Here is a 26,266-nt window from a genome sequence, read left to right as displayed (position 1 = left end):
AGTTAAGCTGGCACTTAAGTCTTCAATCTGCCTCAAGAATAATTAGCGAAGGTGGTAGACAATGAAAACGTCAGCCGTACGCATCCGCCACGCACGCACTGGTGCGCGCAGCTGTGAGTTGATTCTACAATAAAATAAAATAAAGATAAAAAGAGTAATAACTTGCAGCACCGCTATTCAATTACACTTGCCTAACGCCTCTCCTAAGGGGAAATACTGTGGGATCTGGGCATCCGTCAAAGCAGCAATCACAAGCCCGATTAGAAAGCAGGAAGCTGTGATTTGTCCTCTCCCTCCCATGTAACAATCGCAGCCCGTGTTGCAACGCACTATGTATGTATGTATGTATATGTATATATGTGTATATATATATATATATATATATGTATGTTCATATGTGTGGGAAAGCGAATAGTAGACTTGACGTAGTATATGTGTACCAAATTTCAAGTCAATAGGTGAAACGGTTTGCGAGCTACAGCTGATTTAAAATCCTGGGCAGACAAACGAATAGCCACGGTAGCGTATTATAGAAGAACATTTTACTGTTTAATAATTTATATTTATATGCAATGTGCTTCTTTTATATTACTTCATATTCTCATATGATAATGACGTTAATGTTGTTTATATTGATTTCTATGTTATTGTAAGTGCTCTTTATTTGTGGAAAAATAAATTTGGCAATTAAACTTATTTTATACATACATTTTATGTTTTTCTCTTGCACTCAGTGAGCGAATCCACTGGGTAATCAGCTATATATATATATATATATATATATATATATATAATATACATAGATAGATATATGTGTATGTATGTAGATATACAAATATGTATATGTATATATATGTATATATGTGTATATGTACATATATACATATATATACATATACATATTTGTATATGTGTATATATATGTAGATATACAAATATGTATATATATGTAGATATACAAATATGTCTATATATGTGTCTGTATGTGTCTATATATATGTATGTATATATATATATATATATATATATATATATATATATATATATATATAATATATATATATATGTATGTGTGTGTGTGTGTATGTATGTATGTGTGTATATGTATATGTATATATATATGTTGATATATGTTTATATATGTGGATGTGTATATGTATGTATAAATGTATATATGTATATATGTTTATGTATATATATATATGTTTACATAACCTCTTTAAACACACTTCTTCTCCGCTGTGAAGCGCGGGTATTTTGCTAGTGGTGTATAAAATCTACATCTTATTCTGTATTATATTTTGCTCAATCCCAACAAGATGAATTCACATGTAGGAGGCATTATAATAAAAAAGGCATATCCTCTTCCCTTATACCTGACTTTTATAACAGTTGTTCATAGCTTAGTGCTAATTTGTTTACAGCCTGGGAAAGGAAGCCTGGATTGATACCTCAGGCTATTGATTACTTTATGGATGGACATCTGGGACATCAATTGGGTTTACGACATGGGAAATGAAGGCTGAGGCAATATCAAAGAACTTTATTACCTGGGGAGCAAAATTCATCCATCATATCGACAGCCAGCCAATCAGGTACTTGGAACATTCATGTGCTGTGAAACCATGGCATGAAACTTTATAATAAATATGCCTCATTTTGAAAGAAACATCAGCAGAAGAAGAAGAGAAACAGTGACGACGGAAGAGCAACGTCAGAGAACAAAACAAAGGCACGTGTGACCAGTTTTCATCCGATCGTCAGTCAACAGCATTCTCATGAACATTGACTGCTAAATCAAACGCCGCCTTGGGACTTTCATCCTTGACATCACTGATTCCTTTCAGTAAGCTTTTTTTTAAGACTATTTTATCCAGACTTTACTATCGATCTTATTTTCTATTACTTATTATTGTTCTTTAATAAATAGTAACTTGTTTTCATCTTTCTATGCTTTGTCTTAATGTCTAGAGTGATTGAAGTAATAAGGTAGATTTCTAAGAGCACCTGGCGTAGCTGGAGATTTTGCCATTAGCTCTGTGCTGCGGGGTTTTAAGGCTGAGAGTGAGGTGCCACTCAATAGTTAGGGGACAGTATGAGAAGAAGGTATTCTTGGCTGATAAATGGCCTATAGTCAAGGATACTGAGTCTTTGTATGTTTTAATATTTTCTTGGAGACCAAAAGTAACATTTAGGTCTGAGGTCTATTTAAAACATCATACGTTGTCCGTGCCGATAATAAATAAGTCTCTTGATGTGCTGAGAGAGTGACAAGTTGTGTTATACTTAAAGCATTTGTGTGGTTTTTAAGTGCTAAAAGTTAGCCAACTGTGTGTGAGTCATTTGTAGGGCATTGTTGTGGTTAGGGTCTGAGTGTGTGTGAATCTATGTATGTGTGTGTTATTATTTAGGGTGCGGGAGTAGACCAATCCAGTAACGAACTTGACAAAGAAAAGGGTAAATAGATGATAACACATTGACTAAGATTTAAATTTTTGGCTTTGTTAGGATTCTCAGAATTGGCTACTTTTTTACAGGAATTCCAGTGGTCACTGTTTTGATATTCTGGTGTATTTGGTGGTTTTCTGTCCCAATGATTATGGTGGTTACATCTGTTGATTGACTGCTGGCTTAGTTTTGTTTGTATACAATTATATGTACCTTCTCCGCCATCATTTTGTTTATTTAATGGTAGCACTATGTTCAGCTCCTGTTGTTAGGACAGCGTCAGCATTGCTGGGGGTGTGTGACCTAAGGTCATGAACTTTCAATCACGACATAACAACATAAGAGTGCACCCCAAAGACATTTCTATATCCAAGTACAGGGATTCCCCAAAAACCTTTTGTTGTTACTTTGATTGAATACTTTATTATTTGGTTTAGAACGTCTTTTAACCCTTTTCATACCATGAATTTTGTCTTGCATTATGGAATTGGTTGCTAGTAATTTCTGATCTCCCAGTATTGATCTTCACTTTATTTTTTGCCTTGCCTCTATTTTTCTCCCAGTTTGTTATTTTTTTTTTTATAAGCACAAAAGGCTCGAAAACGTAGTATTTGACTTTTCCATTACAAATCTTTACCTTTTATCTTGTCCACATCTTATCTTCTGGTTCTATTCTAAATTATCTTTTGCGGTAGTCTTTCTGGCAGAGCACTTGCAACGGAAGGTACTATTATGGGACAGCTTGGTTATTACCTAAACAAATGAGCTTGATGGACTGAATGCTCTCCTTTTGTTTGTCAATTGTTTATTTTATATGCAACAAAAGATTAGCTGAATTTAAAGACAAGCTACGTATTTGCATAAATTAGGACAGTTAAAAATAAAAAAGAGAAAAACGCAAATAACCCCTCAGGGCTACCTCAGTAAGTGTTTATCTGCTACCAAGAGTGGATTCTGTATTTAATAAATCTGTTGCTGTCTTCCTGACCAATGTTTTCTTTTTCTTCTTGTATCACACACGTGCGCATGGGAGACAGCTAAAGGGCTTGAGTAAGGGCAATTCCGAATCAGACTGGGATGTGGCAGAGTGCACTGACTCTTTTTCTCCCTTTCCTGCAGACCATTCACGGAAGATTCCGTCTGGCCCTCTTGACATCACTTCCGGGTCCGAGCCTATAGAAGAAGACCTTGCAGGCTCCGGCCCCTGTGCTGTCACGTCCGGGCTCGAGCCTATGGCTAAAGACCCCTATGAGCCCGACTCCTTTGATCTCATTTCCTGTCTTCCCCTTTAAAAGCCTCCACCTTTTCCCTATTCCCTCAGTTCTGTTTTGGACTCGGTTTTGTGCACATCAGTGCTGTTATGCATTTTGCAACTTTGCAGCCAGGATACCAATATGCGGGTGGCTGCCCCAAACCTTTTTATGACTCTTATGTCTGGTTTTTGCGACACTTGTTGCTAATTTACAAAGTGGGTAACTCCACTACCCAAGATTATGTGTCATGCTGCTTGGGTCATATTGGCTTCCCAGACACAAGAAATTCGCTCTTTATGCAGCAGTTGTTGAACACTAATTTAGCTTTATTTTCTGCATTAGTGGCCACATTTAATTCATACCTAAACACAGTTTTTTTTCTCTTTCACATTTTATATGATAAATTTATATCTTAATCTGCTATATGATCATACTGTAAGCTCCTCAAAGTTTGGTTCCTTGTAATTTATCATCTATTTAACAAACTCATACTGGATACTAGCTGTTCTACCCATCTAAGACTGTTTGAAATTCAAGCAATTAACGCAGACCTCAGTGTTAATGTTTGTAGTGCACCATCTATTGGAATGTATTTTATAATGCAAGTAGTAATAAAATGAATTACATTTGTCATTCCAACAGATATTACAAATGTTTGTGATGTGCCATCTGTATGAATAACAAATGCAATGCATTTTATTATTACAAATGCTTGTGGTGCACCATGTGTTGTAATGACAGAGACACAGCAACCTGATGGACACAAAGACACACAGTGTTTTATCCTTTTATGAAGGCAGATAATTCTGATGTTTTGAAATATACTCTAGTTTTTATTGTAAAGCACTACTTGATGACATACTTTATAAAGGCATCTATAAAGAGTAATAATTAAATACATACTGTCTGAAGTCTGAATACCATCACATTTATTTTACTTGGCAAAAGAAAAAAATGAACTTAAATTTGAACTTCCTTTATGTATCTGTCTTTGTACTTGCACTCATTTTTCAATCATGCCATTTTCTGAGCTGAAGAAGTACTCTACTAGGCCTGCTACAGCTACTGAGTGACACACCATGTTTAGAATAGAACAGAACTGTAGTACTATGGCTCATTAATAAGTAAGGCCTTAGGGGGAACAGCAGAGCTGTACTGATACCAAGGCAGCACAATAATCAAAAGCATCATTTTTCCTGCTCATAAAAATGCTCAGTAAAGACATTTCAAGTGGGTGCCAGTGCTGCCATTGGCACATTGTGACATGTTCCCACACAGCAGTTTTCTTGCATGCTTTAAAAGTCATTTAAAATTGTGCTGCAGCATACCGAGCTGGAGCTGCAGCGTTTACAGCAAATTACGTCATATGACTTTCCTGTGAGAGCCAAGGAATGTCAGCTGGGAATTCTGTAAAAGGCACCTTCTGATTCTACATATACTAGAAAATGAAACCCTCAAGTGGGCTATCTGTCTTATTAGAACCATTAGAATTTTCAGATATATACAAAAGCAAGGAATTTTAATTGATTATTTTCAATAACTTACTAATTCAGCCATGAATGGGTTTATTTTTCCTGTAATTGCTCCAATCATTTTATCATGATAATCGTCCAGTTGCAGGGGGTTCATAGGACCATTTCCTAAAAAAAATAAAGCAGTTGATTTTAGATTCAATACATCAGTGATAACCAAAAATAATCCCTTAATAATTACAAAATTGTCTTTTTTAAGACAAAATAATTACAATGTTCCTATTTCACATTATCCATTGCTGACAAAAAAATGCACATAGCATCAAGAGTACTATTAGGCAAAAAAAAAAAGTCCCACAAAAAAGCCATGAAAACCATGATAGTAAATATCTTATAAATAAACAAGTGGAATTATTTTAAATCTTAAATATAATGCACAATATGCACATTCAGAATCATGTAATATATGTGAAATCCTCAATTTTTAATAATATGCAGTATATAGAGTCAGTGAGCAAATTATTAGGAACAACTGTACACCTGCTTATCCGTGCAATTATCCAATCAGCCAATCATGTGATAGCAGCGCAATGCATAAGATCATGCAGATACAGGTCAGGAGCTTCAGTTAATGGTCAAATCGAACACCTGAATAGGGTAAAAATGGGACGGCAGTGATTTCAACAGTGGCATGGCAGGTTGGTTTTGAGTATTTCTGTAAATGTTATTCTCCTGTGATTTTCTGCCTGTAGAGTTTAAGAATGGTGTGAAAAACAAAAAACTCCCAATAAGTGGCAGTTCTGTGAACTGTTCATGAGCGAGGTTGGAGGAAAGTGGCCCGACTGGTTCGAGCTAACAGAAAGACTATGGTAACTCAGTTAACTATTCTGTACAACTGTGGTGAGCGGAAAAGCAGCCAAGAATGTACAATATGCCAAACCTTGAGACAGATGGGCTACAACAGCAAAACACCATATCAGATTCAATTCCTGTCGGCCAAGAACAGAAAGTTGAGGCTTCAGTGGGCACAGGCTCACCAAAACTGGACAACTGAAGACTGGAAAAATGGAGCCTGGTCTGATGAATCTCGATTTTTTGATGAAGTACTTGGATGAAAGCGTCAGACTTTGGCTCCAACAACATGAAACCATGCACCCAACCTGCCTTATGTCAACAGTCCAGGCTGCTCAGTGATAGTGTAATGGTGTGGGGGATGTTTTCCTGGTGCACTTTGGGCCTGTTAATCCCAATCAGTCATTGCTTGAATGCCAAAACCTATTCAAGCATTGTTGTTGACAGATCCGCCGCCAGGGGGAGGCAACCATGACACCTGTCATGGGCCCTGAGCTGTGGGAAGCTCTCTTGCATGAGGCTAAAGCTGCAGCAAATGAAATAGAAATCCCTGCAGTGTTCAAATCAGGTCGGCATCGCAAAAGACCAAGATGTCTTATTGAGTCCAAAGGATCTGACACAGAAACAGATGATCAGAAATCTCAAGATTCAGAAGTAAAATTCAGAAGAGGCAAATTTCACATTATGATGGATTCCTTAATTTCAGAATTGTCCGGGAGTATTGAAAACCTAAACAACATGTCGCCTTTTTTGTCCAATTTTAAACTTTAGGAGCATGAGCACGGAGGAGATCTCAGCCTCTTGATGCAAAATATTCAAAGGATCTGTCACAGCATTTGAAAGATGAGGTGATTCAAAGATGAGGTGGTCCGAAGGTGTGCACTGTGATCATTGATATCATATCATTAGACACACCTACAGAAATAAAAACGTTGCAAAAAGATACATTGACTCTGTTAGTAATTTTAATTCAGAGCTACTAGACTCTCCGCGCATCATGACACATGACATGCGATACAATATTATATAAATTTAATTACGGTTGCACAAAATTTCAACGTGATTGACGTTAAGCTTGAGTGTAGCATAGGCAATTCACTTTATCAGCTTGGGGAGGCAAGATTATCATAGTATGGAGCCAGGGGGCTGAGGTGCTCAGCCATAATTGTTAGGGGCCCAAGATTTTCTGGCAGTGGGGCTGTTGTAGACCATATGCATCCCTTCATGGCCACAATTTACCCATACTTCTAATGGATGCATGATAACACACCACGTCACAAAGCAGAAGTCATTTCAATCTGGTTTCAATCTGACAATGAGTTCAGTGTTCTTCAGTGGCCTTCCCAGTCACTGCTCTGTGTTGTGGAAGAACAAGGGATTCACAGCATGAATTTACAGCTGACAAATCTACAGAAACTGTGTGATGCAATCATGTCAGCATGGACAAAAATCTCAAAGGAATGTGTTCAACATCTTATGGACGAATTGAAGCTGTTCTGTGAGCAAAAGCCAGTGTTAGCATGGTGTTTCTACTGATGTGTTCAGCGAGTGTGTATGTGGATGCCCAATAATAAAAAGTGGTTTATGCCTGTTAGCACATCAATTAAAATGAAGGCCGGGGATAAGAAAATAACGATCTAACTTTCAGAGGAATAATGTTTTGTGCCATATTAACAGAGTGGTTAGTAAGAGGCAGCATAGTGGTCAGCATAGCCATATAACAGGGATCTGAGAGTTTACAGCGTGCCATTCTTAGCATACACCCACCTCCATTTATTTTAGGTCAACTTAAATTCACTAATTCACTTACCAGCTCAACCACTGCTGATAAAATAATGAAGTGGGATCAGGAAGGTTTAATATCGGTGGAAAGATGGATGTTTAAAGGCACTCTAAGGTTTTTTTGCTTTTTTTTTTTTTTTTTTTAAAGTGAAATACCACCATATACTATTAACTATTTACAGGGATCAACTCTTTTGGGGAAGTTCATAACAAAAAAAAATAAAATTATAAATAACATTTACACTTTGCTACATGTGCACTTGAGTATTTCGAGCCCCGCGTTTGAGTCGGATGGTTCCCCTGGTCACCAATTCGTGTCTTTCAAGTCGCGATTTTCTATTTTCTCCCTTCCAGCCCACTATGCATTTCCGTCTTCAGCTACACATGTGCACTTGTACGGAGGAGACCTTATCGAACAATGCCGAAACGAAAGGCAACTGAACCTGCTTCTGCGAGAGAGGACACATTACAGCGTGATCACGAAGCAAAGAGGCAAAGGCGTGCCAGTCGCTCAGCATTCACACAGATTAGCTCAACGACGCGTCTCTGAAACCCCTACAGAGAGAGAAGACAGATTACGCCGTGATCGCGAAACAAAGAGGCAAAAGCGTGCCAATGAGACACCCGACGACAGGTCCTTACGATTGCAAAACAACCGTAATATACAGAAACGTACGGTCTCCCAAGAAACTCCGAGTGAACGCTCTCACCGTTCTCTCTTGCAACAAACTGACACTCACCACTCACAGACATTACCGCAACGACGCGTCTCCACTCCTTTTCCTTACAACCATTTACACAATGTATACAATTCTGATTAGTCTGCGTCCCACACTTCGTGAATCATGGGTTTTGTTTTGAAATTTTGTTACCCATGCAAAAATCAAATGCGGTGCGATGAAGGACCCAGTTCACGACTGCCAGGCGCGTTTAAACAGGGAGTCCTTCAACTGTGGTCATCCAACGCGCAGCGTAGCGCGCGCCAAGTCGCGAGTATATTATATATATATATATATATATATATATATATATATATATATATATATATATATAAACATACAGAGAGAGGGACAGAGATTGTTTCAGGCACATGATTGGCTGTTTACGTTAAAAACCAAGTTTACCTAACAAGTCGACCACCAAGTAAATGTACCGTCTATACCAGGGGTGTCGAGCTCCAGGCCTGGAGGGCCACAGTGGCTGCAGGTTTTCATTCTAATCCTTTTCCTAATCAGTGAACAGTTTTCATGGCTAATTAACTCCTTTTCCCTTCATTTTAACAGCCCAGTTTTTAAGGATTCAGTCCTCTGAATGTATTTCTTTCTTCATTAAATGGCAGCCAAACTGAAAGGAGATGTGAAACAAGCCAACAGATGACCAGCTAAATTGGGATTTCAAAATCCACACAATTTCACTCCATCCAATCTCTTAATGAGAAACTGCTTCTTGCTGTTAATTAAACCCGTTATTTAATTCCATGGGTTGTTGCTCCTCTCATTCTGCAACAGCAGACGTTTCCAAAACAGTTGATTTTTCTGTTTTTTCTATGAACAATGTCAAAATGTTTTGGTGACCCGAGGGATCAACCTTACCGAGACCTTCACCTTTCTTTATTTTCAGATACTGCGTGATGGGCACAGGTGAGCTGGTCATGTGGTGGCTTGTTTTGTGTCTCATTATTGTTTGGCTACTAATTAAGGAAAAAAAGACAACTAAGGGGCCTGAGTCAAGTTAATTAAAACTAAGGCAAAAGAAGTTAATTAGCAACAAAAACTGGTCACTAATGAAGAAGATGGTTAGAATGAAAACCTGCAGCCACTGAGGCCCTCCAGGACTGGAGTTCGACACCCGTGGTCTATACCAGGGGTAGGCAACGTCGGTCCTGGAGTGCCACAGTATGTGCAGGTTTTTGTTCCAACCCAGTTCCTTAACGAGAACTCAATTATTTCTGATGAAGCACATATTGCTTAAGTGACATTTTAATGCTTCATTTTAGTGGTCTCGCTTGTTAAGGTTCTCCAACCTTAATTGCTTATTTCAATCTTAAACTGCTGCATTCAGTGTTTTAATTGCTCCTTATTAGCAATAAGATGTAAAACAGGGGTAGGCAATGTCGGTCCTGGTGAGCCGCAGTGGCTACAGGTTTTCATTCCAACCCAATTGCTTAATTAGAAACCAATCATTGCCAATCTCAGACCTTATTTAATTTTATGGCTTGTTAGTCTGTGCAATGTAAGGCTTGTATATCGTAGATTTTTTTCCTTTCCAAGGATATCATCCAAATGATTTGAAGCGTAAAAACAGATCATATTCAGTCTGTCACATTTTTCTATTAAGTGTTTTATTAAATCAAACCGTGCATGATGAACACACACAGATGTAATTGGAAAAAAGCTAGCTGGAGAACTGCTGGCTGCTTTGTCTTTTACATCTTATTGCTAATAAGGAGCAATTAAAACACTGAATGCAGCAGTTTAAGATTGAAATAAGCAATTAAGGTTGGAGAACCTTAACAAGCGAGACCACTAAAATGAAGCATTAAAATGTCACTTAAGCAATATGTGCTTCATCAGCAATAATTGAGTTCTCGTTAAGGAACTGGGTTGGAACAAAAACCTGCACATACTGTGGCACTCCAGGACCGACGTTGCCTACCCCTGGTCTATACTATAAGTGTAGGGTCTAAAATAAAACAAAAATGGTCTTTGCTTGTTTAACAAATTTTACGATGACAGACAAATGTACAACTATACATCATCATTTATATATATTATTTTCCTCATAAATCCCAAGGATGTGTGTATTAAATTGTCCCTGATAGAATAAATGTGGGTGTGAATGAGTGTTCTGTTCAAGGCTGTTTCCTGTACTCCACTTCATGCTTCTGATAGCCTCTACATGACCCTGAACTGGATAAACAGGATTGGAAACTGACTAAATAAATAAATAAATATTATTGCTAACATGTCAAAATGCTGTAAATATCTATTCCAGGACTGCATGTAAATACAGTAAAATAGAAGAAGAAGGTTTTGAAATCCATTTAATCCAAATAGGGTTATGGGGGCTGGAGCCAAGTACAAGGCTTCAGCCCATCAAAAAACGATAATAATAATAATAATAACATTATTAGCCATCACACAGACATGAAAGCTGCTTAGTTAAGCTGTGGACTTAATGGAGAGACAGAGTGCTTAATAATCGCAGCTAAGGACCAGGCACTCAACACCAGATACCACCAGAGGAATATCTTGAAACAGCCAGTAGACAGTGATTGTAGATTATGCACCACGGCAGAAGAACAGATAAGTTATCACTTTAGTGGGATGTACTGTACAACACTTGCACCATCTGAGAACACACACAGACATAATAAAGTGGCCAGCTATGTTCACTGGACTTTGTGCAAGCATCAAGTGTTCAAGTGCTAGATAAATATTTTGAACACAAGCCCAATAAAGTCATTAACATCAACGCTACCATCATCAGGTGGGTCATACCAACAGTTACTGACAGAACCAATTTAACTAATCATCCTGATTTTGTGCTGCATGAAAAAAAGAGAAAACCTGACTGTTAACTGATAAAGCCGTTTGAAATGATTCAAACATCATGATAAAAGAAACAAAAAGCTCAGTAAATACAACAACCTGGAAATCGAGATCAGAAGGATGTGGAACTGTAAAATGAATGTTGTGCCCATTATAGTAGGAGCATTGGTACATTGAAGACAAGATTTGATCAGGACCTAAAAATCCTCCCAGGCCATCCGTCAGCTAACAAAGTGCTGAAGACTGCACTGATGGGCACAGCACACATCCTTTGTAAGGTTGTTTTGGTAAATCGCTTTAAACTCTTGTTGAGATCTGGACTTAGCAGCAAACAGCCAAAAAGCGAGAAAAAAAAATGAAACATAGTAATAAAAACAATATGATATGTTGCAGTACATCATTATTAAAACAAAGCCGATGTCTAGCTCTGCATATTTTCCTAAAGAAAAAATTTGACATGGTGCAAGTGGTTCTGCTGCCACAAAGTTTAACATTACATATCACAAAAGCTACTTTTCTTTTGGTTTTAAATTTTCAAAGGATTCATTTGCCCCTTTTTCATTCATTTAGCTTCATAAGAAAATTGGTTTCACTAATTTTATGACTAAGGAAATTGAGCTCAAGTTGTGTTTTCTTTGTTTTGGTCCTGCACACAGTTATAAACATTACTACAAACTGCCAATGGCAGAAAATTTACTATATTGTATTTGCAAGAAAAAAAAAAAATTTATGAATCTTTGTCTGTTTTTCTGCACCTTTAAAGTAAATTCAGGTTTAATTAAAGTATGAAATATGCAAATATTTGAGGGAAGACTCTCTGACAATAATTTTGTCATAAATCACTCGGTGCCTATAAAGCGTCTCCAAAAATATTGTAGCAGCTAGAAGACAGTTCTTCACTGCAGGGGCAGGAGGGCAGCCATGTGTAAATCCTTCATGGGCTGGACGGGACTGAATGCTTGAGTGGCAGCCGCCTGTTTGGCAGGTTAGGGGAGTGCGTCCTTTGAAAAGCTTCAGAAAAAAGGGCAGAGACTTTTACAGGAAAAGTACAAATATGAGCCCCATACACACACTAGGTGTTTGCCTTGGCCTAATTAATCCTAAGAGTAAGATGGTTCATAACAGAAAGTGGCGGAAACCACTGATTCAGTGATAGCAGGGAAACACTGCTACCCTCGAAATAACCAGCTTCTGCCTCCCATGCTCTTAACTAATTAGAGATGCAGTGGCTGTCTGTAGCAGGGTGACAAATTGGTTCATGGCATGCAATTACCTTAATCTGCCCGATAAGATAGACCTTAGGGCATTGCACGCAAAACATCTCATGAAAAGTGAGGGCCGGTCAGAAATACAAGGAGGCATGGTTTTTGTTTGCAGATTTGCCCTATCCATATGTTATATATGCATATGCATTCTACTTGCAGTAGCTAATCAATGGTACACTATACTCCATATTACCACAGTAAGATATCAGTGTTTACCAAACACTGAAGCACTCCCGGGACCCTCTGATTACGACAGGATATTCTGCAAACACCGGTTAATGACTACAAATGAAACAGAAATTTCAGCTTAATTAGAGCACCTTTAAGGTTAAACTTGATCAGGAAAGTACATTTATCAAATGGGATGAAAAAAAAACTGTATGAAGAAAAAAATAAATAAATGACACTTTGACATGCCATGTAATTGATACTTATACTGCACTTTTTCCAACTAAATGGTGCTCAGTCGTCGCCCCCAGACCTTTCATGCTCCAATGTTCAGACTCACCTAATCTAATTGCCAGTTCTTATAAAGGATGTGTGTTGCCATTAACTGTGAATTACACTAAGAGCTGTGTAGACTGACATTCATTCTCAATGGTCATCAATTTTCTGCAGATCTCTGTGCTGTAGTCTTAATTTGTGGCTATTATCATATGATGTTTAATATTTGTAAATGTTTTCTAGGCTTAATCATTTTTCCTGAAACTTGGGAAACTTCATTTTACGTTTATTTTTTACTTATGTTTTGACTGTGGATTTTTTTTATCTTTTAACATCATATGCCATGACATTATTTTATTTTGGCTATGGACCCCATTATTTTGTTTCCCATTGCCTAGATGCTCCTGTCTGTCATCAAGAAAACATCCCCAGAAAATGCATCTTGTGACATCATCGGCAATATTTAAGTTGATATCTCCGGTGAAACAATGTCCAAGTTTGTGGATACTTTCAAAGATTGTTTTGCATGTGCTTAGCTAGAAGATTCCCAGGTAATTTGACTCATTCCATAGACTTCTGAGACTTTGTTATTGGTTAATGTTTTGAGTTTCATGCATGATAATACAACTTCCTGATTTCAATCTCCACTTGTGTTCTGACTAAAAAATTAATCTCCTTGTCCTTTTCTATTAACCTAGTGCTTGCCCTCTTTTCTTGGTGGTACTACAGTACTTCACATGTATGCCTAGACAAAGAACAATTCCTCCCATTAATGTCTACCAGTTACAAATTTGACATCTTTTGTAGTATCCAGTTGTACAGTGGTCCCAAGGACAATTTGTGCAGTAGACTGTAGTAATCTGAAAACTACATGTAGGGAAAGCTCTTGGGATGTCATCGCAGCACAAAGATCTCAACACAGAAACACAGTGTCTACATAATGTCCACTAACAATATGTTTTTTTATTAACCAACTGACAATTAGATAAAGGAGTCGACCATTATTTTTGAGACGGTTATGCCTACAAGCCACAACACATGCATTAACTATATGGATGATGGGCATTTGTTTTAAATGCAAAATTTTAAAAAGTTAAATTTCTACTTTCCAGGTGGAAAATAGGACACATACTCCCAGTACATCTATGCCTGAACAGTCCAGCTCTGGGTGGTACAATGTTTAACTTTTCTGTTTTACATCTCAGAAGTCCTTGAATCAAGCCCTGCATATTAATACAAAATACAACCTAAATGACCCAGGACTACAACTGATAAAAAGCGCATCATTTCAGCATTTCTTTTGGATGCTACTGTGTGCTGAAAGCAAGGATTGTAGAAAAGAATATTCTTAAAGTTGATGATTTGCATATATCTAAAGAGAATCATAAAGCATGTATGAGAACAAGTACAGTATTATATATTCTGATGCTCATTAGCATAGCAAGGGTTAAACCATAAAAAGCCCTCGCTTGTCTATTTTACTATTTCTCTCTTTGCAGCTGCTAAGCTTAAAAACTTCAGTCAAGGACATTGTGTACTTTTAAAGGGCTAAACGGGCCATTGTTTGAAGAAATGCAGCCATTGAGGCTTTGGCCATGACAGAAAACCAGATAGGCCGTTCACTTTCATTTGCAGCGGCTGGGCCTCTGCCTCCCTGTCTGCTTGCCTGGACAGGTGATGACAAGTCAAGGAAAATGCAACTTATAAGAAACAGCGTCATTGTTTTAGGGGTGCAACTGCCCCAACCTCTAGCCCAGTATCTAATGTGTGGGTCCGCCTGATTCCGACTTAATGGTGGGAATCGATTAATAAATAAGTTTTGGACAACTGCACAAGGAATGAAGTAATGATGACAGTTTTTGGTCAAGTGATGGACATTAGGTACTGATGGGAAGAGCCAGAAGGAGGAGAGTATTGTGCATAAGTGAAAGGAATTGCAAAAAATGTAAGCTTGCTGAATTTGCTAATTGCTCATTTCACTTGATTTGGGTCCATGTATGTATCACACAATACAACTTAATTCTGCCTTCCTGAAACTCCGTTTGCCTTCTTTGAGCAGCGTGTTTCTGCCACAACAGGAGCAGCACATACAGTTCTTGGCACTCATCAGACCAGTGAGTGCAAAAGTGACTTCCTTAAGTATCTCTACTTGATACTGAATGAAAATTGTTTTGCCGTTTGGATTGATATGCTAAAGCTTTAGTTACATATTTCAACTTTTTAATTATCTGCAAATATTGTACAAAAGCTCTAATCTGTAAAAATCTAAAAAGTAATATATTTTATAAGAGCAGTGGATTGTTTCATTTGGAAATGCTAAACAAACTAAGACACTGGTGAACCAAAATGCTGTTTTATTTCACTCAAAGTGTATACAGTCTGTATAAAAAAGTGTAGATCACAGGATTAAGAGGAAAATTAACCAACAGGGAGCACAAGTGGATGAGGAATTTTAATTCCAAAAAATTAAACAGTGGTGAACCTCTGTGTTTTTCCCAGTTGATTCTGGGGTTCATCAGGGGTGTGTTCTGCTCCTGCTCTGTTCAGTGCTTTCATGGACTGGATGTTGGGCAAGGTCGTGGGGTCCAGCAGATTTGGGGCATCTGTTGGTGAAGAAAGTTTCACAGATCTTGACTTTGCCAATGATGCTGTGATCTTCACTGAGTCAATGGAAAACTCTGATCAGGGCTCTCGCGAGACAGGGTGAGGAGTCCTGAATGTCTGGGCTTGTAAGTGTTTCTGGATAAAAACCAAGATCCAGGGACTAGCCATCAGCTAGTGTCTGTCCTTGTGGAGAGAGTGTCGACCTCAGCAGTAACGTTCATATCTCTGATGACTCTTCCTATGAAGTTAGTAGAAGGATTGGGAGAGCATGGGGGTCATGAGGTCGCTAGAAAAGGGGTGTGTGGCACTCCTGATTTCTTTTCCAAAAGGTTAAGGTTGAAGGTCCAAGCCTTTAGAGCTCTGGTGCTTCCTGTCTGGCTATATGGTTATGAGATATGGACACTATCCAGTGACCAGAGACAAAGGACTGGGGCTCCTTTAGTTCTGTGTCTCTTTATAGAGTCCTTGGGTACCACTGGTTTGACTTTGTGTCAAATGAGCGTTTGCTCACAGAGTCCCAAATGAGGCACATTACCTGCAATGTGAGGGAGGGTCAGTTACAGCATTATGGCCATGTGGCACACTTCCCAGAGGATGATCCGGCTTGTGAGGATCCGAGCGGCTGGATCAGGCCAAGGGGACGCCCATGTAATACCTGGCTGTGCCAGATAGATGGCTATTTCCAGTGGGTGGGATTGGACCACGTGTGTGCCTGAGGGGTTGCCAACTAGGATCATGAGCTGTTGCGTTGTGTAGAGGGTGTGGCAAACCACAGTACCAGTGCATACTCCCCAACCTGACCTGACCTGGTGAATAAGCAAACTTTTTCTTATATGTGTTAAAGGTTACATTGTCAATGTAACTGAGCACATATACCAGCATTTAGAAGGCACATTTCTGTACATTGAAAAGTGGAATGATGCATACAAAATAGTCCAGTAATTACTGATTTGGAATACACTAAAAAGTAAGGCTCTGTGTCAGCTCCACTTGCAAATTACATAGAAGTTCAAATGTACATATGGAAATAATACCACCTAATGTTACCTCTTCTAAAGGCATACATAATAACTATTTTCATCAAAGAAGCACCCTCCAGACTCATCAGAGGTATGTCATACCACCCAGGGATGAGAGAGGGCGCTGTTGTTATTGGTGTCATGCTCCCAGCTCCGACTCGCCTGGACAAGGCAGTGCAGTTTTATTGAGAACCTTGGAGTACATCTGATGACATGAAAGTAGCCAGTTTGAAGCACTTCTGGGTTATAAGAAAGTCCGGGGGGTCCTTCCCAGCAGCACCCCCTATCATACGCCAGGGACCCCTACAGGGCTGCACCTCCCAGGACTCCAACTGACTGCCTCTCAGGGCTGTGTGTCCCCCAAGTAAACTTGCTGGCAGCACCTCTCTTGTGTAGCGTCCACTTAGACACCCGTAGGGCTGTATAAGAGTTGCAGTTCTGGAGGAAAGCCCTGCTTGGGGTCTAATGGTGTGGGGGAGGGCATTATAGGGTGTTACTGGGATCACAGCATTTGTCGAATGGGGGTTCCACCTGACCTGGAAATGATTCCTCATAAAATAATGACGTACTAGTAGTACTTTCAGATCCGAGTTAAAAGAAGCCCTCCGTGTCACCCAAGCGAGCTGGAATTAGGAGAAGAGGACAGTGCTCATCTGGGCAGGAGTACAGAAAAGAAAATATAAAAAAAAAAAAGACAGGCAAGAGAAAAAAACTTAAAAGTGTTTATAATAGAGAAGCCTATAGCAAGTTATATAAAGACTTAATTTGAAGCAGGGACTTGTGTGGGGGTCTCCCGTGTCTGCGTGGGTTTTCCTCTGTGTGCTCCGGTTTTCTCCCACGGTCCAAAGACATGCAGGTTAGGTGCATTGGCGATTCTAAATTGTCCCTAGTGTGTGCTTGGTGTTTGGGTGTGTGTGTGCCCTACGATGGGCTGGCGCCCTGCGCGGGGGTTGTTTCCTGCCTTGTGCTCTGTGTTGGCTGGGATTGGCTCCAGCAGACCCCCGTGACCCTGTAGTTAGGATATAGCGGGTTGGATAATGGATGGATGGATGGACTTGTGCAGGTGAAATTGTGTGTGAGGTTTAGGGCTCTGAGACACTCCTACAGGACAAAATACATCTATATATATATATTTATATATAAATGGATCACAGTCCAAAGACATGCAGGTTAGGTGGATTGGCGATTCTAAATTGGCCCTAGTGTGTGCTTGGTGTTTGTGTGTGTCCTGCGGTGGGTTGGCACCCTGCCCGGGATTGGTTCCCTGCCTTGTGCCCTGTGTTGGCTGGGATTGGCTCCAGCAGACCCCCGTGACCCTGTGTTCGGATTCAGCGGGTTGGAAAATGGATGGATGGATGGATTGGGAGACTTCTTGAAATGCAACATGAGTGTTTAGTAAGTTGAAATAATGATGAAGAGTGGAATTTTTTGGAAAACATCTTGTTTGAAGTTTGACTACAGTGATTCTAACACAATAAACTATACAACAGCAGATGACAACCTGAAGATTCTGAAAGCCTACCAGAGTAAAATAGAACTTTGAGGTAATTATGATTCTCCTCCTCTTCCTGCTTTATAGTATCTCTCCTCTTTAAAATCAGCTAGTGAAGTGGATACACATAAGTGCTAGTCCCCTGAGTATGTGCGAGTTTCAGGCGACGTGATGCAGTAACACTTGATCAAAAAATTCCCTCCTGGAGTTTCAAGCAGAGCCCTTTGTGCCACCCAAGCGAGTTGGAACTGGGAGAGGAGAAGGACAGTGCTCATCTGGGTAAGAGCAATACCACTGACATTCACTTGAACAGTTGATGCGTCCTTGGAACTTTGAATGGTGCAATACACTAAAAGTCAATCAGAGATCAGTGGAATCTCCCTCTGAGTTTCATGTAACATGATACATTAATGCCTGTTGGAATAGCCAGGAGAGACAGGGGGATGCATGTGATGCAAGCCAGTACTGTACACTCAAACACACTGATGGTATGCAGCTGCTTAAAACTGCTCCATATCAACCCACTTTATACCCTGAAATCAGCAAAAGAAAACAGAGAATTGAAGAATTAGCTGTTGCCATGTTTGTTTTTTTAGCTTTCACCATGAGATTCTTTTGGGTGTCCTTGCTGGAGATTGTAAGTGATCAACATTAAAAGAAAAAAGTTAAATGCAATGCTTTTGTTTGGCTGCATGGCTCGGTAGTTTTTAATAAAACTACAAAAGATTCATCCTTAAGCTGCTTTGGTGTTGAAAAGGGCAGAACTCCTAACCTTTTTTATTGGGAGTGACCGATATGGCTCCTAACAATCCTTACATTGATTTAATAACCAAAAATCATGTTCAGAAAAAAATCAACATACAGTATTTATATTCTTTCTCTTGATGCAAGTATGCAGTATTTGGATAACTGTTGTGATAATAGCAGAAATTTGGCAACAAATTAGTTCTTCTTCCAAAGCCCATCCATTAAGGGGCTTTTCACTGCATGTATTGATCAATCCATTTTGTGGTGGTGTTATTGCTTACTATTTTGCGAGAATAAATGCAGCTCTCTTGCACAATAAATTCAATACAAAACTCCCTTGATACCTAATCTGGATCAAGTATCATTTTATGCCTCTTAAGTACCCCTATAAATCCCATCATTTTAAAATTATGCTGTCATCTGCAAGTTTTTTTCAAAATCAATTAAGAAATTACATCAATACCTGTGAAGTTTAGAGAGTATATGCTAAGCCACTGCGACCTTTCCAGGTTCTTCAACATGTTTGCTGTTCTTTCTGAGAGTGTGTTCTCCCAAGGCCGTAAAGTCATATTTGGGGCTACAGTTTTTGGTGGCCTGGGATAATAAACCTGGCCAGGCTCTTCGGGTTGTTTGGGTATCTGCAGTTAGGGAGAAAAGAAAAGGAAAATGATATGTTAGAAGAGTAGAAAATTCATGATAAGTACATTGGTGACCAAGAATAATGATTCACTGTGCAGGTAAAACTGTTTGACACTTCCACAATACATTTCTGATTAAAAAAGCCTAAATTAGGCAGTTATTTGTTTTTCTACTTTCTCTCCTTACTCATTTTAATTTCCACCCATCTAAAATACATGGGTGACGTGAATAGGAAGCTCTGGTTTGGTAGGCTGCTGATTTTAGACCTGCATGTCCATGAAATGGAAAAGTTTACTCTATGATTCAAAAGGGCACAAATGAAAGAAGCACATATTGTGCACATATTGCATTGCTGCCCTTTGTAAATACTGTAAATAATACAGGTATTTGATTTTTCAGTTACATTAACTACTAAAATAATGGAAGTCTTGAAAAATATGGGTTCCACTTACAATATAACTTATAACTTAAATGAAGACGCTTAGCTCCAAGTATGAGGTGTTTCCACACTTGCTTACAATTGTTAAAAAAAGTCATTAAGAAATATGATGGAACCAAAAGCCTCTTAAAAACAAGTATTACATTACTTAACTAATTTACAGACATGTTCCAATGTACTTAAATGTAGAATGATGTATGTGATAGCAACATGTGGACCATGTCACATGATACATTACAATAAAGATATACAGTATATTTAAATGATATTGCATGTATACAGGTGCATCTCAATAAATTAGAATATCAATGAAAAGTTAATTTATTTTAGTAATTCAATTAAAAAAGTGAAACTCATATATTATATATATTCATTACACTCAGAGTGATATATTTCATGCGTGTATTTCTTTTCATTTTGCTGATTATGGCCTACAGGTAATGAAAACTCAAAATGATTTCTAATACAGAAATGCTAGTCTACTGAAAAGTATGTCCATGTACGCACTCAGTACTTGGTTGGGGCTCCTTTTGTATGAATTACTGCATCAATGCGGTGTGGCATGGAGGCGATCAGCCTGTGACACTGCTGAGGTATTATGGGAGCCCAGGATGCTTTGATAGTGGCCTTCAGCTCATCTGCATTGTTGGGTCTGGTGTCTCTCATCTTCCTCTTGACAATACCCCATAGATTCTCTATGGGGTTTAGGTCAGACGAGTTTGCTGGCCAATCAAGCAAAGTGATACTATGGTCATTAAACCAGGTATTGGTGCTTTTGGCAGTATGGGCAGGTGCCATGTCCTGCTGGAAAATGAAATCAGTAACTCCATAAAGCTTGTCAGCAGGGGGAAGCATGAAGTGCTGTAAAATGTCCTGGTAGACGGCTGTACTGACTTTGGACTTGATAAAACACAGTGGACCAACACCAGCAGATGGCATGGCTCCCCAAATCATCACTGACTGTGGAAACTTCACACTGGACCTCAACCAACTTGAATTCTGTGCCTCACCACTCTTCCTCCAAACTCTGGGACCTTGATTTCCAAATGAAATGCAAGATTTACTTTCATCTAAAAAGAGGACCTTGGACCACTGAGGAACAGTCCAGTCCATTTTCTTTGGTTCAGGAGTGGCTTGACACAAGGAATGTGACAGTTGAAGCCCATGTCCCAGATACATCTGTGTGTGTGGTGGCTCCTGATGCACTGACTCCAGCCGCAGTCTACTCGTTGTGAATCAAACCCCCCCCCCCCCCCCCCCGAATTCTTGAATGGGCTGTGCTCCACAATCCACTCCAGGCTGTGGTTATTCCTGTTGCTTGTGCACCTTTTTCTGCCACATTTTTTTCTTCCACTCAACTTTCCATTAATATGCTTGGATACAGCACTCAGTGAACAGCCAGCTTCTTAAGCAATGACCTTTTGTGGGTTACCCTCCTTGTGAATCGTGTCAATGACTATCTTCTGGACAACTATCAAGTCAACAGTCTTCCCCATGATTGTGGGACCATTGTGGGACTGAGAGACCATTTAAAGGCTCAGGACACCTTTGCAGTTGTTTTGGATTAATTAGCTGAGTGGAGTGTGACACATGAGTCTACAATATTGAACTTTTTCACAATATTTTAATTTTCTAAGATACTGAATTCTGGGTTTTCATTAGCAATAAGCTATAATCAGCAACTTGAAAAGAAATAAACGCTTGAAATATATCACTCCGTGTGCAATAAATCGATATAATATATGAGTTTCACTTTTTGAATTGAATTACTGAAATAAATTAACTTTTCGATGATATTCTAATTTATTGAGATGCACCTGTTGAGAGGTAGGTCATTTTTTATAGCACATAACTGTTGCTTATACTGTACACCTCACCTTTTATTTGTATTTTTCATTGTCTGCCTTAGAGATGATTAAGAATTTCTTGGTATTGATATGCATAAACAAATTGATAACATGCTAGGTTATTATCTGCTTCAACCAGTTCAGTATTGGGTGGAGCCAGAGCTAATACTGGAAGCATTTGTATAAGTTTGGGACCCACCCTGGACAGGGCACAAGTTCATCATAAGGTGCATTTATGTACACACCCACTCAGGAGTTTAGAACTGCCAATCAACCTAACACTCATGTTTTTGGGGATGTGGGAGGAAATCGGGTGCAGAACATGGAAACTCTACACAGACAACAACATGACACTGGATCCAGGAGGCAGCAGTAATAATCACTATGCCATGTTGCTGACCTTATCACATTATACATGAAGTCATGAAAGAACTTGTCAAACCTGCTCCTGTTGTCAAAAATCTTGGTGTTTTGTTTGATTCATCACTTAATTTTGAGTTACACATTAGGCCTCTGTTCAAAATTTCATTCTATCATCTCCAGAACATTGCTCGCCTCCGTCCATTTTTGTCCTTTAATGATGCTCAAACTCTGGTTCACTGTTTCATAATATCTTGTATTGATTACTGTAATTCCCTCTTCATCTGCCTCGCTGCAAATTGTATACAGAAGCTACAATACATTCAGAACTCCGCAGCCAGAGTCCTCACCCACACAAAGAGTTCCTCTCACATCTCCCAACTTCACTGGTTACTGGTTCCATCAAGGATTAAATTCAAGATTCTGCTTCTCACCTTCAAAGTCCTACATAATCTGCCCCTCTCTACCTCACTCAGCTCCTAGCTCCTTACACTCTTTGTCACTCTCTCAGGTCATCAAGCAGTCATCTCCTTACTGTCCCACACACCAGACTCTCCACCCTGGGAGTCTGGTCCTTCAGTGTTATGGCCCCTCAACTGTGGAACTCTCTTCCTCAGTCTCTCCAAGATTGCTCCTCTTTCTCCTCCTTTACATCTCAACTCAAAACTTTCCTCTTCGAAGAACTTTTGTCTTTTTTCTCCCTCTCTCTCTATATGTAAAGTGACCTTGGGTTTGTGAAAGGTGCTGTATAAATGCAACTTATTATTATTATTATTATTATTATTATTATCCATTCATCCATCCATTATCCAACCTTATTATTATTATTATATAGTACCATGTTATCTATTTTCCAGTTCATTACTTATTCGCTATCATTTCCCAATGCAGGATCACAAGCACCAGAGTCTATCTTGATGACTTTAGGTATCACTAGCCACATCACCTGTCAAAGACAGGTAATAGAATGAATCTGAGAATATTTGATCTCTCTTACAGTACAATTTGGTCTCTATTACAGTACATGTAGCTTCAGCACCTTTCCTCTGTATCCTCATGAGGGTGAAGTTCTTTTGAACAACACTCCCTCTGTTAAGTGTGTTCCCATAAAGCCTGCTTCTCATGCTCTGTCATTTTGAGCCAATTTTCTCACTTTCCTGTTTTTGAAGGTGACTCTCAGCATGCCCTCTACACCTTTATTCCTCCTTGTGTGTCTCACATTCACACTTCCTCTTTCAATCACGTCACCAGAGCCAAACTGACCAATCAGATTGCTCTGAGGGACTGGACACACACACACAGACCTTAGCCTTTTGTTATATTAGCAGACAGATTTAGGAGCCAACCCTGGATATGGCACTGGTTCTTCATAAGGTACATTCGAAGATATGTCCACCTTCATTCATACAGTACCATGTTTGGGATGTAGGAAAAAACTTAAACTTACCTGGAGAAAGCCCACTGCTGCAAGTTGCACACAGACATTTTCCTGAATTCTGAAGCTGTGAGGCCATAGTGCTATCCACTCCATCACTCAGTTCATTACATACTGTATGTCCATTGTAATTTGTAAAGTATTCAAAGCACTTTTTCAACTTTTCTTTCATAAATTTAAATATACAATATAAGAATATTTATAAACCTACTCTTACAAAAAATGATTGACACAGCCTATTTTTGAAATCTAATGTGTGAATTTCTTTTAAGCAGTCAGATATAAATGATTTCACAAAATGAGGAAAAAATATCTGAAGTAGTCCAAAACAAATAATTCAATAGAACAGAGGGTTTACTGGAAATTTCTCACCTGATAATATCCATTTTGTCCAGGCCACTGTAAAACTTTTCTCTTTGATATGGGTGGAATGTCAATGACCTCATGTCTATAAGGACTGCCTAAAGAATTAAGGGAAATACATGAAAATGATGTAATATTGGTGGGCAATAGATTTAAAAAGGGTGTTATATCATGTTATAATGCCTTCTTTGTCAAAACTAAATTGGTTATCAGTAGAGTGAGAAACTAATGTGTTACAGTACATGAATAAAATCCATTCAAAATGAAGTTATGAACATTACAATAAATACTATAAATAAAACAGTAAAAGAGCTCAGCTTTACACTTCATCTTTCAAGGAATGTGCACACCTGATCTCTGGGGCTTTTATCCTATTATTTATATATGAACATTCTTCATTTCAATGTAAGGATCTTTAACATCCAGCTCTTCTTTATTGATGTTCACATTTGTCCACAAAGAACAATCATCAAAGACCAGGCAGTGGAGAAAGCTGACAGTTATAAATATTTGGGGACGATCATAAACTCAAAACTGACTTTTAATGAAAATACAGAAGTCATCTGCAAAAAGGGACAGCAGTGCCTCCACTGTGTAAGGAAGCAGAGTCTTTATAGTGTGAATCCTACCATTACGCAAAGCATCCACTTGATGACAGGATGCATTTTCTTTATATAAATATGGAAACAGCTGATTAAAATCGTACAAAAAAGCATCACTACCCTAAAATGCACAATGTACTATTCCAACTTTAAATGGCATAGAAATGAAAAACAACAAAGTTTTAAGCATCAAAGAAGAAAGTGTCATCATTTTACACTTGAAGTCATTTAAGATTTTGAAAAAATCAATATGTAAAAATCCAGATTTGTAAATAAAATTATATACAGTAAGAAAATGTTAAAAGGTATAATGAAATTGCAACATACAGGTGTTTCAAAGAAAAAACTTTAAAATTGGATGAATGCAATTGGCTGTCTAAGATGTATTCCCAGGGTGGCGCAGTGGTAGCGCTGCTGTCTTGCAGTTAGGAGACCCAGGTTCGCTTCCCGGGTCCTCCCTGCATGGAGCTTGCATGTTCTCCCCGTGTCTGCGTGGGTTTCCTCCGGTGCTCCGTTTTCCTCCCACAGTCCAAAGACATGCAGGTTAGGTGGATTGGCAATTCTAAATTGGCCCTAGTGTGTGCTTGGTGTGTGTGTGTGTGTCTGTGTGTGTGTGCGCCCTACCCAGGGTTTGTTTCCTTCCTTGCACCCTGTGTTGGCTGGAATTGGCTCCAGCAGACCCCCGTGACCTGTGATATAGCGGGTTGGATAATGGATGGATGGAGATGTATTCCCAATCATGTAAAAGTGAACAAGAATTTGTAGCTTGAAATAAAAATTACCAAATGCGTATCTCCTTTCTAATAATTGGCTGGTTGTAAAAAAAAAATTAGGCTGGGTTAACTGCTGTCATTTTAAAACTGACCATGCCTACTCTGCACCTGGTTGAGCCTTTTCAAAATGTAATGTATAAGGGTCTAAAAAATGGACAAGGTGAGGTTTTGGTCAAAATTAAATGTCTATTTTGTTCTATCTCATATTTTGTAGACCAACAGCACAGCCCACAAAACATGATAAGTTGATCATTGCAGGAAAGCTAAGGTGCTCCAGTAAAGTGACAGCAGGTTCCTTTTCCTAACAAGTTATATAACTGTCATTACAGATCCCTCACACCCATCTCCCCCAAAAACTACCTTGGCTACAACCTAGGATAGCTTATGCATTGCTCCTCCCCTGGTAGTAATATTGTCATCTGTGCCATCATATAACACTTCTCAATTTCAGGCACTGTCACCAAGAAGAATGTAGAAGAATACCTAACTAAACTTTATTTAACAGAAAAAACATATACGCTTACTTGATTTACTCCCCATACCTGTTCTAGAAGGACTATGAAAATAACTGAGAAAAATGTCCCTACAGCCGTGAGTTGCATAAAGCTCATTTGGGAATATCATGTGTGGAGGATGCTGGGGACCATGTCCGACAGGAACGCCTTTACCAAGGAAGGACTGGGAGAGACACAATACGTCCTTCGGAACACGAGAGGGCAGCCCCCCTGGATTGTTTCAGGGCCATGGACTTAAGAACTTCCAGTTGCCTATGCAGCACTTTCACCACACTCTGAAGTGTTGCTAGATGAGCATCTGGAGCACTTCTGGGAGGCCGCATCACTCCGTTTGAGGAGTCAGAGTCAGGAGGAGGGAGACGAA

At 39.0% G+C, this 26,266-nt stretch overlaps 1 protein-coding gene across 1 annotated transcript in view; it reads right to left on the bottom strand.

The window, feature by feature from the left end:
* The window catches only part of LOC114664228 (uncharacterized protein C7orf31), a 67,988-nt gene that overhangs the window by 16,063 nt on the left and 25,659 nt on the right, over nucleotides 1–26,266 (bottom strand). Inside the window, exons 6-8 of the mRNA XM_028818266.2 lie at nucleotides 24,022–24,110; nucleotides 19,393–19,567; nucleotides 5,247–5,341 (exon numbers count right to left, since the gene is read on the bottom strand). Of these exons, the coding sequence (XP_028674099.1) occupies nucleotides 5,247–5,341; nucleotides 19,393–19,567; nucleotides 24,022–24,110 (359 nt within the window). The remainder of the gene's footprint in view (nucleotides 1–5,246; nucleotides 5,342–19,392; nucleotides 19,568–24,021; nucleotides 24,111–26,266) is intronic.

This window comes from Erpetoichthys calabaricus, chromosome 13 (genome assembly GCF_900747795.2).
Source record: "Erpetoichthys calabaricus chromosome 13, fErpCal1.3, whole genome shotgun sequence".
Lineage (NCBI taxonomy): Eukaryota > Metazoa > Chordata > Cladistia > Polypteriformes > Polypteridae > Erpetoichthys > Erpetoichthys calabaricus.
Note: the sequence above shows the minus strand (reverse complement) of the source record. Positions and strands in the feature narration are given on the sequence as shown.